General features: G+C 44.6%; 1 protein-coding gene across 1 annotated transcript in view; it reads right to left on the bottom strand.

Annotated features, from left to right (window-relative positions):
• Window positions 1-4,000: 4,000 nt before the first annotated feature.
• The window catches only part of ntn1b (netrin 1b), a 38,788-nt gene continuing 29,505 nt past the window's right edge, over window positions 4,001-13,283 (bottom strand). The window contains exons 6-7 of the mRNA XM_071515400.1: window positions 12,197-12,271; window positions 4,001-6,199 (exon numbers count right to left, since the gene is read on the bottom strand). Coding sequence (XP_071371501.1) covers window positions 5,880-6,199; window positions 12,197-12,271 — 395 coding nt within the window. The 3' untranslated portion in view covers window positions 4,001-5,879. The remainder of the gene's footprint in view (window positions 6,200-12,196; window positions 12,272-13,283) is intronic.

Below are 13,283 nucleotides of genomic sequence, written 5' to 3'. Positions count from 1 at the left end.
GCATGGAGCAGGGAAGGAGGGAAGTGTGTTGTCAATGGTGTCTTACATTATGTCCAGTGGTTTCCTTGAAAAGACAAGTCAAGCCAAATTGCTAAGTTTATTTTTATGGTATTGATAGTTCATTCAATATGTTCTGGCATTCTTCACGCACATCTGCTTGATTAGAAAGCGAAATTTGCTTTGCAGTTGTAGTCTAGATTAAAGTTATCTTGGCCTCAAAAGTTCCAAAGTAAACAAGACTTGAAAATACATTTAGTCAGCTGAGAAAACACAGTGTTATATTGTTCTCTGTTTAGTCGGGTGCTTAGGAGCAAACAAAACAGCATCTGTGGTGCAGCTCGAGTTTTACGGAGGGTTAAGAAGATGGAGCAGGGGGCCAAGTGGGTTTCAGAAAAACAAAAGAGCGTGATTGCATATAGTTTTTCAGCAGAAAGGGGGGGGGGGGGGAGTAGAGATCTCACGCATAAAATCAGACTTTGATAAACCTTCTTCTCTTCTCTCTGTCTCTGCCTCTTACTCTGGCTATAAATGAAATCTGGGGCCACTCTGGAAGAAAAGTTAAATGAAGTCCCGCGCAGAGTCACTTCCCCTGAGATGCAGGGCTAGTTTGTGAATAAAGAAGCGCTTCATTGGTGTCAGATTAGGAATGGTGGCGCTAAAGGTCCACGGCTGCTGGGTAACGCAAATCAGTCTCTGTGATCCTCTCTGGGTCCCGCCTTCCTCCTAACCAGCTAATCCACTTAAGTACCACAGGCCCTCTCAGCTGTCTACCCAAACTCATTTGGGTAGGACTCCATAATTAGGTTACTCCTTTCCTGTGTAATAAAACCGCAATGATGGTCATGAAAACATTGTTCATTTACACTGAAGTTAATGAATGATTTGTCATTACACTGTAATTACTCACTAATTAGATTGTTATTGGATAATTTGAATGCCCCCCTTTCGCTGTCTCTTTGCATTCCCTATTGAATGCTCTGCTGGGCCTGTTGATGAGGGTCTGTGAATGGGATTAGGCTGCCTGTAATGCTTCCTGCCCCGCCGTGGTGGTCATTTTTCTGAACACATTTTTAACAGCTTTAAGTGCATCCATGGTTTCTGTATTTATGTCCTTTAAAGGAATTAATTTTGGGAATGGCATTTTCATCCTGGAGACACGGGGAATGTTAGTGATTAAAGACACCTACTGCCGTCACTTGCAGGATGCAGAGAGTTTGTAGAATCGTCCTTCCTACTGTAACATTTTCTTTCAAAGTTAGTTTATTGATTTGGGCCTCTTGGGCCTAAGGACCTTGGAGCGTTACTCTCCCCACAGAATGATAAAACGTGTCGGCTGAACGCATGGAAGTCTCATAATAATCCCTAATGTGATGTTCATTGCAGACGACCACAGCGGCCTCATAATACCTACTGCTTACCTTGCAGAGAAAAACAAGGGGGCAAGGAACAATGAGGAAAAGGCTGTAAATTCAAACCCTCCAAATGTTTTTACGGGCTGAATCTGACAAAGAAATCAGGGTCTTTTCCACTGTGTCTTCATGCACTGAAGCAGCCAACGAGAAGACCAACGCCATGGGAGTTATGCCATTTCACTCAGCCGCTCGCTGTTTCCTTTTCCTGGCAGCTGTTAGCACAGCACACAATCGGAGGGCATAAGGCCACCCTGCCGCCCGGCCTAGCACAACCTCAGCATGTCGCATCATCAGCACTGCCCCGTCCGACCAGAGGACAGCTTTGTTTTCCGAGGAGTATACCCGCCGTTAACAGGGACACAATGGCAGCAGTGTGACTGGGGCTTCACGTACGTGGAATGTTCCATGAGTTTTGGTGCTGCGGAGCCCTGATGGAAACCCGATCCCACACTCAGTCCACTGGATGTAGTAGTATGGATGTGGGGTCACTCCTCCTGATGCCAGAAACCACGGTCCTATAACGCCCATGTATGAGGCTCTGGCCAGAGCGCTGTTTGTTGTTCCAGCTTCATCTGGGCACACACCGAGTGGGAAGTTCACACACACCCAGATCTCTTTTCAACTCTGCCATCCCTGCCCAGATCACACAGAAGATTGAGAGAAACAGTAGATCCCCCTTGTGATCTTGCGCTGTGAGATAGTCTGCCTTAATGAGCTGAAGTGAAATAGTTAATGTTTTGCAAGACCTGGATGACATCGTGATCTCATAGCCAGGGAAGCCGAGGGGGAACTTGAACGGACACGTCAACCATACCTATAACAAAAAAACATAAGAACTGTGTTGTGCAAATTCAAGACTCACCATGCCTTTTCTTAGGGCATGAGCATGCATGTGTTAGCAGTCTACACTCATCCGCAGTGACCTCATCCCTTTGTTTCACTCCTCCATCTAGCAAGGTTGTTAGTTAGGGTGGTTTTACAACTAGTCATCCTGGAGAACACAGCTTAAACTTTCAGGAGTGTGCTGTTTAATTGGTAGGCCCCTTGGGAGTATTTTGTACTGGGCACCGCAGGAACAGTATACCAGCACTCTGTCCACAAGCACAAGGCAGGGGACTCATGATTGGAACAAGTACAGAATGTTGCGTTTTTGTGCGTAGTTCCCATAAGGATAAGTTAAGGGTGTCCACCGGTGCCAAAACCTCCCAGCTACAACAATAACATCTGCGGCTTGGATTTAAAAGGTTGATGATATCACTCCTTTAGTAATATGCCTGCATTATAGCAGCCTTATAGCCAGTCCTTATTGTTTGTGAAGTTTATAGAGGCGAGGGATCCAAAACAAATGATGAGCAACTAGCTGAGCTAATTGCTCTGTGTTGCAGGACGTGGTTGAGGCTCTTGGGCAGTAATAAATGTTATAATTAATTTACTTGTAACTGTTTGCCTCTCATTTTCCTGGCACACCAAGCCTTTTTGTCGATACAGTCCACATATTTAGAGTGTTATGAAAAAGTCATTTGGCTTGTTTTTGTACTTGATGCTACCTTTTTTAAACAATATTTATGCAGGGAAGGTCTACTGAGCATGTATACTCTTTTCCAGCAATGCCCTGTTTCACACTGATACAGTTACACACATTCGCACTTGGTTGCTCCTAAGTACAACAAGTCTTCTAGTTTTGGCTGCTGAACAGCTCCACTGGAGCAAATGCGGGTGAAGTGCCTTGCCCAAGGGAAATGTGACAGTAGTAGTTGAGGGAGGGAAGAGTGTTATTCTTTTCCCGCTCAGATACCTCATAATGTGATGATGTAAGTTGTTTGAACACTTTGCAGGCTAAAGGGACCAAGATTACTTTATTTCAGTCAGCTGTTGCTGAATAATGTAATTTGTCTAAAGAGCTGTAATGATAGAAAATTGTGGGAATATCAGGCATAGCTGCAATATGTGGAGGACAATCAAGCAAACGTAATTGGTGGAAGCTTTTTGATTACAGGAAAAGAAAAAGAACACAAAATGTAATGTCATGGGGATCATCCACAAGTTCTTTTACAGAGCTTTATTTCAGATGAATTAATTTCCAACTCTAGCAGGCTGTTCAATAGCTACAGACTTATCAATACTTTTCATTACAGCCATCTACAATTCAATGCAAAGAGTAACCAAAGTAAAAAACAAAAACAGAAACAGACCAAAAAATAAAAACCACAAAAGCCACATTGCTTCATGTGTCATTAAATATATTCATTTGTGATAAACATAATATATTAGTATGCATTACAAGACATTACACAACCATTTGCAATGGACACAGCTAAACAACATTTACAAGCCAAAGTATAAACAGAAGCAGATAATTATTAAGATATATTTACGGAGCAGAAGTCTGGTAGTGAGTACCTTTCTCCAAATGTCTGCAGAACAAGTCTAAATGTATAAGAGAGCTGGATGTGTCAATCCAGATGTGCTGGCAGAGACTTTTTAAGCATGTTGTAGTTTTCAAATACATATGAAGCACTGAGTTGTACCCGTGTGTGTGTGCGTGTGTGTGTGTGTGTGTGTGTGAGAGAGAGAGAGAGAGAGAGAGAGAGCGAGAGAGAGAGAGGAGCGATATGTGTAAACATATGTGCGTGTGTGTATGTATACTTGTGTTCATGTGTGTAGATCTCTCTTTCTCTGCTGGAGTGTGATCCTCTGTGTGCATAATACTAAGGTAAACATGAGAAATTTGTCTCACATTCATGTATTTATCATTCCATTTATTAAGTCTATAGTATTTAAAACTCTGGTTAATTTCACATGGAGATAGATCTAGTTAATGTTTCACAAAAGAAAAAAAATAGTAATACTATACAGCTATATAACATGTCGGTCATCCCTTTGTGTCGAGTACCAAGTAGCATCTTGATAATGGAATCCCGTCCTCAAAAAGTTGCTTTGAGGTGAAAAATATTTGACACAATGTGCTGATCGCACTGTAAGATAAATGTCTGTGATATTTTATCACTCCACAGGTTACTTTTCCCACAACGTTGAGTACTGTATACAAATTCATTGTGTACATAATTCACAATCATAGTTAGCTTTTAGTCAGCTAAATAGTGAGCATGCATTATCATGTCAGTGGTATGAGGATTGCTTGATAGGTCTTGCCATTCAACATTCTTTTTTAATGAAGCAAGCGATGGTTCATCACTTCCACATTGTAGATGAAGCAATACTTTCACTTCATCACTTCGCTCATTTGCAAACCAGTCTCTAAATGTTTCAAATAACATTTAGTCCTTTATTAGAGGAAACACTAAATTCTGAGCCATCTGTAGTTGTGACAAATTTGAACAGGGTTGTTAATGTCAACCAAATGCATCAGTCAAAACAAATAGTATGGTGAATAGGGTTTTCAGTATAGAGTTTGTTTGCATCATACAGTATGGCAGTGGTTTTGGATGCCACTTTAAAAACGTGAACATATCTCATATGTTCTGAATACTTCTGACTATTAAAAAATAAGTGCATGGTTGACATGTCTACTCTACATCTAGCTGATGCTAAGGCATCATCTATTTAAAATAATGTCTATGTATGCACGTATGGTTACTTTACATTGCAGAGGTCACAACCACAACATACTGTTTATCTATCAATAAGCACAGAGCAAAGACTTGCTTGCAATGAACAACATGATACTAGTCATTATACAGAATGAGGAGAGTATCATTATGGCATTTTGATGTCTGTTCCCATGACATGAGTTGTATCACTGAGGTAACACTCATATGTGAGCAAGTAGCTCTCAGGTAAAATGGCACCTCCTGTGTTTCTCTTTCATGCTCACTTGCTCTTAATGAGGCTGGAACCACAGAAAAACCTGGTTTTAATGACCAATTTAACAAGTATCACTTTCAGCTGTTTAGCGTAAGTTTATCGTGACAAAGCTTGGCAAGGTGGAGGGATGAGTGAAATCCCTTAATGCCACGCTATGTCTCTTCGGCTTACTAGAAAACACTTCACACAACGCAGTAGACAAAGAGCCTCCGAAAACACAAAAAGGTGATACAGTAGATGGATTGCGTTTTGAAACAAATGAACAGGGGACTTTGAACAACAACTGCATCATGGGTAGAATAGTCAGGATGTGACATATCTGTAACAATAGGTGCAAACTCTGCAATTCCACAACAAAACAAACCTTGAAAGACAAACAGAAACAGAACAACTGTAGAATGAGCTCCTTCACGAAAGTTCCTAAAAAAAAACACTAATCTCTTTTCGCTCCAACTCAGAGCAGCAGCACACAGTCATTTACCCCCTATCTCCCCTACTTTTCACCTGTGTCTCTCCATCTTTTATCCTTCCAGTTTGTTATTTACTTTTTTTTATCCTCTTCTCCACTTGCGTATCTCAGGCTCGGAGACGTTATTCTGCCTCCGCGCCTCTCCTCCGTCGCTCTCTCCTCTCCAGCTCTTCTTAGCACTTTCCCCTCTTGTCGCGCTGTTGGAACTTCCTCAGCCTGCGGCCCCACAGGTCCTTCCAGGGGATGAGCAGGCTTCCCTTGTCCGCCACCACACCGCTCTGCCCGGGAGAGTCGTCGTCTGTGCCCAACAGCAGGTACTTCCTCCCCGGCTTGATCTTGGGGCATTTGCAGGCCACGTCCTTGGCGCGCACCCACAGCAGCTGGTCCCCGCGGCGAATGCGGTGCTCACCTTGCTTGTAGACGGAGATTATGTTGACAGTGAACTTCCACCACTCCCCCGCCTTGTCTCCCTTTAGGACGTGTGCTTGGACAGCTGAGGGAGGAGAAGAGAAAAAGCAGGTGTTAGAGAATGTCAAAGTATTATCTCTGTCAAGTGAGAGATTGTGTTAACAGTTAATACACATGTATGAACGAGCGATTCATATCACAAGGTGAGCTGGTAAACTATAACACCCGTCAGCTTCCGACTCTATTCTGTTGTCCAGAGGCCTGGGCATGTGCCTGAAGGAACTTGGAGCAGCAGCGGTAGAAGTCTGATTTCACAAGAGGTCCAATAAGCGCTGCTATGTTTAAACATGATCCAGAAATTGCTGACTTTGCTCTGTGTCAACTTCTGTCACCGGTCCCTCCCCTCATCCCCGACCTTTGACCTCTCCTTGTTGTGCTGCTGAGCATGCTCCGTATTACAGCAACAGTTGCCATAGTGCTCCCAGTGCAAAGACAATGGTTGCCCACGGAGTACATTTGAATGCACACTTCCCTGTGATGGGCAGCAGTGTTTGACTGCTAGACTGTATCCCTAGAAACGCCTTTCCTTCAACTGGCAAGGCTGGGGCTGAGGAAGAGGGGTACTGGGTTCTGGGGTATTGGGTTCCATTTCGTTAAAAAAAGGCCAAAAGTGAAATTCATTTTATAGAAAAATACCACATCTGTTAACGATAAAACTTCTGAAACAAATCCACTCCAATTGGTCTATCAGGTGTTAAGATGGAGTCTGAACATCTGAACACTGAGAACCTCAGGCTAAGTCAAGCTGAACCTGGTAACTATTGGAGCACTATTTCCAGCAGATATTTCAATACCAGGAAATGAGGAAAGCTCCGTTCGCAGAAGCTCCCCTGCGTGGTTTTCTCTGTCAGACGAAGCAGCCATTACTTCATCACTCTGATTGCAACAAGGGGCAAACAGCTCAACAGAGTAGGAGCTAATCTGTGCTTGAGGTGAAGTGGTTTAGCTAGGAATGTGCTATTACTGCTAAAGTGTGTGTATGTGTGTGTGTGTGAGTACGGGGGGGTGTTCGCTCACAATTGTGTGAATTGACCCAATCTGGAGAAAAGAGATTGGTTGGATGGTGTGAAACACTCAAGACGCACTCAAGCATGCACAATTGCACATGCAACAGGTCTCTCTCACACACACACACACACACACACACAATGCTACTGCTATATTTTTGAGGGCTTTCTTTTTTCCATAACCCCTTAGCCATAACCAATTAATGCTTAAGTCTAAACTAATTGTTGTTGTTGTTTTTGTTGTAGAACTGTGGTAATGTATTATACTTGTGAAGACTTCTGGACCTAGTACATGCATGTGTACACCAGGGTCAGAAGTTAACCAGGGCTCAGGGCAAAAATACCCTTGAAAGTTCATAAAACACCCATGAAATTAAAAATGAGGGGGCAAAAAATTAAAAAAATTATTAGTTTAGTAATTAGTAATTATTATTATTTTTTTGTATTTCAGCCAGATTCTTTCCTTGACTTTCAAAATATTCACTGTCCCTACTGGGCCACCGTAGGTGATTCGTGGGAGCCTATTACAGGGGGATTCTTTCAGTGCGTTATGGGCGAGAAAAATGGAGCCACATTTGAACATGAACCAACTCAGCACACAGGATTGTTGCTCTTGTTGTGACAGTATATTATGATTTAAAACTAAAACAGATTGAGGTGGTGCAAATTCAATGTTTTTTTTGCCAACATGCAATGCAAATGTATAACACTATTTCTTAGTTCAATAAAATTGCCCGAGGAAAGGAACACAATACTTCTAAAAATCAGATCAAGAGGGCAAAAAATGCCTTCTGAAAAAATGTGTACCCTGGTCTGCTCACACACCCATGCATCCACACAGTATTCCCACACAACCTGTGGCTTGTGATCAGCTGAGTAATGTTTATGAAAGAGAGAATGGCTTTGATCCTCATTTGAAAATGGCACAGGAAGTCAGCCTTTTCCTTGCCTTTCTGGTTGAACGCAATCGCTCTCTATTGCGTTGTTCATCAATCGTCCCCTATTACTGCCGAGAATGTTCTAAGAGAACCGGAGGAGTGGGGGGTGAGAGTGTGTGTGCGGGGGCCTGGTGTGAGCAAATTGCACACAATTTTCAGAAGAAAGGAGGCCTGTTGGGCTGAGTAGAGCGAGCTCTCACAGTCCTGCCATTCATTAACAATGTGTCTCTGGGCTGCAGCCCTCTCCTTCATCCAGACACATAAAGGGTGTGTGTGGGGGAAGGAGGGGCCACTATTTGTCTTCCCAGCCACAGAGAAGCTTCCAGGAGAATCGGGATGTGTTCCGACCTCATGAGCTATCCGGGTTCTGCTCCCAGAGCCCCATCCAAGTGCGCAGCGTGAGAATCCAGCGGCGATAGCCCTCTTCTCTCCGGGTCGCTCTCAGTGACCGGCTAACGAGCTGCCGCGCTGAACTCAAAGGACCAGACTCGATTACAGCATCCAGGCACAGTCTCTCTGTCAGGGTCTGTCTCTCTCTCTCTTTCTCTCTCTCTCACTCTCAAGTATGCTCTCTCTGTCTCTGTCTCTCTGGTGCACCGTGTTTAAACACACAAAAGCTCACACACACTCACACGCACACTTCTGCCACTTCGTTGGAGCTAAATAGATACCAGAACTAAATTGTGATACTTGAAAGAAGGGGAACAGGGGGTCAAGCAATCTTTTATTTTGCTGTGATAAAATAGTGCGTCAACACTGCTGACACTGTCTGGTGAGGGTGACGGGGAGGGACAAGACAGCGAGACAGAGAGCGGAGAGAAAGAGAGAGGAAGAATGAGTGAGGGAGAAAAGGAGAGAGACTTTTGTGAGAGGGAGAGATAGGCAAGAAGTCGGGTGCACGAAGGTCCTGCAATTCCACCGCAGCTGCCAGCTAAGCCTCCTGCATGGCCAAACTTCCCACTGGGTTTATCTTCTTTGGGCAGTGTGCTGCAGCTTGACCCACACACCACCCACAAGCGAGGGCTAATGAAATTAGCACTCGCTTAATTAAGGCACTGAGGCCCCCGTCCCTTCTGGTTATCAGCTGAGTGAATGATCAGGGACCCCGTTACCCTTGGGTGAGCGCAGAGGGGTGGCCAGGGAGGCCGGGGCAACCAGGCTGGGAGGCCTCGCCTTTGAGCGCTATCCCGGAGCGTCGGTAAACACGCGGCGCTTTGATTCATTGTCCTCCCGGTGGCAGGCGGAGGGAGGGTACGTGTGTGCGGAGGAGGGCGTCAGGGGAGAATATAATCCCTTTGTGTCCGTCGTCTCCGTAGCTACGGCAATGATGAAAAACAAAAAATGAATAAACACAACATATTTCTTTCTCTCCAGGGTGGCAATCCGTCACCGTCTGCCTAATTTACCACCTGTTTGTGCCCTGTGGAATGCTCCGCGCCGGCAGAGTGCACAACTGTGTTTAAACAGAGGGCCCCTTCCCGTGACCCCCGGGGGCCCACAGCACCACTCACACATGGGGGTTGTGGCCCCCAAGAACAGAGAGACTCTGAAGCCCCACAAAGGCAAAGCGACAGGCCTGAGAAATGAATTAGACTGAGGCAAAGAGAATGCATGCTAAGCAATGATGTCTGCCATACAGCCTCAGCGTGGTTAAGGCAGAATCATCTGCTTCCAGACTTGTTTGGGGAACTTCAGAGAAAACCAATAGGGACCGCCTGCTTTGCTAGAGTTAGTCTGACTGATTTATAGATGCAGGGCCTGTCTCATCTGTGATGATTAAGATTTAAATCAATGTGGAAATATGAATAATGGCTGCATGTTGGCTTCCTAGTGAACTGAAACAAATGGCCTGAATTATTGTCTACATAACAGTAAGAAGGAAAAATTACATTTGGCCAATTTTCAGTTGGATGCTGTTTAAAGTATTCAAAGCGGTATGTCTGACTGGCTGATGAACTTTCATTGATGGTGATTTTGAATGAGAGACAATTCAGAAAACTCTTGGAACTGGAACTGGATGGGTTCCATCCGAACTAATGGTGATAAACCATTACTATAGCTGATGGATACACAAATGTACATAAACTGTCCATCAAAATCTGCATGATCGATATGCTGGTCAACAATAGGGAGAATATGTGGGTAAAAGCGGCTAATGATACAGCAATGAATAATACCAGGCATACTTCTAACAAAGAGAAATGGAGATTATGTCTCCAGCCAGGAGTTTAATAACAGTCTTACTGTGTTTTTAAAGGATATTTGTGGAGACTTGGCTGAAATGACAGCATATACTATGTAGTACTGGATCTGCCTCAAAAGTGTTTTTTTTCTCTGTGGCTGCGGAGATTTGTTCTGTGGTTTACAGACGTGGATCCACCGATAACAGATCTACCATTATATTGCTGTGATTAATGGTGTGGAAAATCCAAAGAGGGGAGGGGATCATTTGCCATGTGGGTAAACTGTGTAGAGCTACCCAGTGGGCTAGTGCAATGAAAATGTAGATCTCTGATGGTAATGTATGTGTGTAAGCCATATAGATACTATACAATCCCTTGCCTGTCTTATATCCTCCGTCTGAGTGTTACAGGTATGAAACTCTTCCAGTGTTACGTTTTGTTTTTTTTGTTTTTTTTCAGAACATGAGGGATAATGGTCCAATATCATCAATCATCAAAACATCAAATTTCCTTTTTGCTTCAAGTCATCGTGCCTATTGAATTTGTGGGAAACAGCTTTGAAAACAAGACTCTGCTGCATTCTGCTGGTACCGAAGTGTTGAGATGTTGTTTCAAACTCTGTAATATGATACCCATCTACCTGACACTATTACATTAGATGTATTTCAGCTGCACCCCTCGTTCTCTAGATTCATTGACAACATAATGTGATTGCTGTGTGTTTTGGCTTCTCTTATCAATTTGGGATTTGCTCTAAAATGCCTGAAAGCTTTTGCCAAACTGGACATGGTGTTCTTATCCACCATCCTTTTTTTCTTTCTTTAAAAGAGACTTGCGCACTCCATTCCTCTTGGTGTTTTTCTAGAACGTAGAAATGTAGGAGACACAAGAGACAGGGTTCTGGTGAGACTCGGTCCAAGGCCAACAGAAGTAGTAGGCCTACATATGGACTGGCAGGGGTCTACACCATTACACCATCCTGGGATGCATGTCTACCATACTTTTACCATGGTCCTCCACTCACAATGAGCAGGGAGGGAGAAGAGGACAGTGTGGGGAGATACAGAGGGTTTTAGGCAGAGGAAGCACCACCACAGCAGCACTGCTATAAGATCCCAAAAGACAGTCTCATATGCAGGCATTCAATACAGACACACATCCAGTACACACCTACATAGGCACATGCACACAGACACAATCCAAACAGTCCCACAAAGCTAAGGCTATGGCAGAGCCCTCCAATCCAATGGGGAGCCTTGCTTGTGCCATTTCTCTGATGACTATATCAGCTAAAACAGACAGATCTCGGTGACAAAAGAGAAGACACTCAAGAAAACCTCTCTCCTGCCTGACCCCAGGCTTTACTAAGACTTTGCCACTAAGACTATTTTACATCTAAAGGGAGTAAATTTAGGAATTTGTGCTGGAGGTTAGGTTACACTGGATAACCAATGCACTTACAGGAAAGGCATGCTTTACTTGGAATGGCACAAAAGGTAGACACTTCAACATCTGTGAAGGTGTGGTTCTGACTCTACTGGCCCAGGTTCAGTATCACACTTACTAGTTTTGAACTTGACATTCAGAAAATATATCACTTTGTTTGGATTCCATTTGTCTGAGTTGCCAGGATCCGGCAGTATTTCTAAGTCTGACACTGACTGGACTGTCCATGAGTGGTGCCCCCTGGGCTCAGTTAAGACAGTGGTTTCCTTTTGAGGCTGTAGCTTTAATCCGGCGAGTGTGAGTGAGCCGTCACCGCAGCGGCCCAGAAACAGAGAGAGCGGCACCAGGGTGTGGATTGGCCCCGGGATCCGATTAATAGAGACATCTGACCTCTTGACTGCTGGCCAACGTCTGGCAGCAAACATTCCTGCACAGTGGACTCACTCACCGTAGTCTTTCTTACAGTACTTCTTCATGGTGATCTTCATCTTTCCCTTGGATGCTTTGCAGTGAGAATCACAATCTGAGGAAGGGAGGAGAGAGAGGAAGAGAGAGAGTAACAGAACAATTTAAAGTTAGATTTCAAACATGATAGCTAATAGTCCCAACAACAAAAAATGTGTGTCAGTATCATCGGGCCAGACTCTTGCTGGATCAGGCTTTACATGTGGTCTCTTGTGTCACGCTCTCGGTGCCCCCCAAGGTCTTGAAGAGTCCCTTCCTTGTCAAAGTGCCACTGTGAAACAGATTAAGGCTTACACAGATCCTCCTGTGTCTGTCAACACACTCCCACTCTATTCCCTCCCAACTTCTCCACTCCAGTCCGCTCCCTCGTCAATGTCCTGGCATGCATTGTGTCGGCTCCAAGGGCTGGAGGGGTCACTCCAGCACAAAAGAAGGTCACAGGGGGGAAATTAGCTAGTGGCCTACCAAAAATTACCAGGGCCCCTAAGCAGCATCTAACCCGCATGAGGCAAGAAAGTGAATCGTCCAGCGTTGGTCGAGGCTAAACATTATGTGGCCCCTGAGAAGAGTCTGCTGCAGCGACCAGAAAAAGCTCACAGACTTATGATTAATGGCTTTGGGGTCTAGCGGCATCCCTTTGACACCAGTGTATGTTGACCTGGGATGGCGGACGTGCCAAAGGGCTTTATCGATGGCCGCTGCTGTCGTGTTGTCAGGGTGCCAGGCACCTTTTGTAATGAGGGAGCTGGTGGTGGGACCAGAGGCCAAACTGAAAATTGAAATCATTTGTTCCCTCCACTTTCCACTGACTGACACAAATTGGAACCAGATCATCTCCTAGTGTCGCCCCCCCCTCTCCCAGAGCAATAAGCCTTGTGCTCTTTTCTGGGGGGTGGGAAAGCTGGGTTGGGCAGTCTGAAGAGAAAGGAGGGGGCAGTTGAGAGAGAGGGGACCTTTCAGCTTGCCTGAATATGGACAAACTTCATTATTTCTTCCAGCCCTCTGTCCAGTCTTCCCCTTTCTTTCCCATTATACTCTGTGTGAATGAGGTTGCCTGGGTAATGATGGAG

Source organism: Centroberyx affinis, unplaced genomic scaffold (assembly GCF_046629955.1).
Source record: "Centroberyx affinis isolate AG114_WGS23_722 - 3 ecotype Tasmania unplaced genomic scaffold, CSIRO-AGI_Caff_v1 ptg000348l_1, whole genome shotgun sequence".
Classification (NCBI taxonomy): Eukaryota; Metazoa; Chordata; class Actinopteri; order Beryciformes; family Berycidae; genus Centroberyx; species Centroberyx affinis.
The sequence above is the reverse complement of the archived record's forward strand: the minus strand, read 5'-3'. Positions and strand labels throughout refer to the sequence as shown.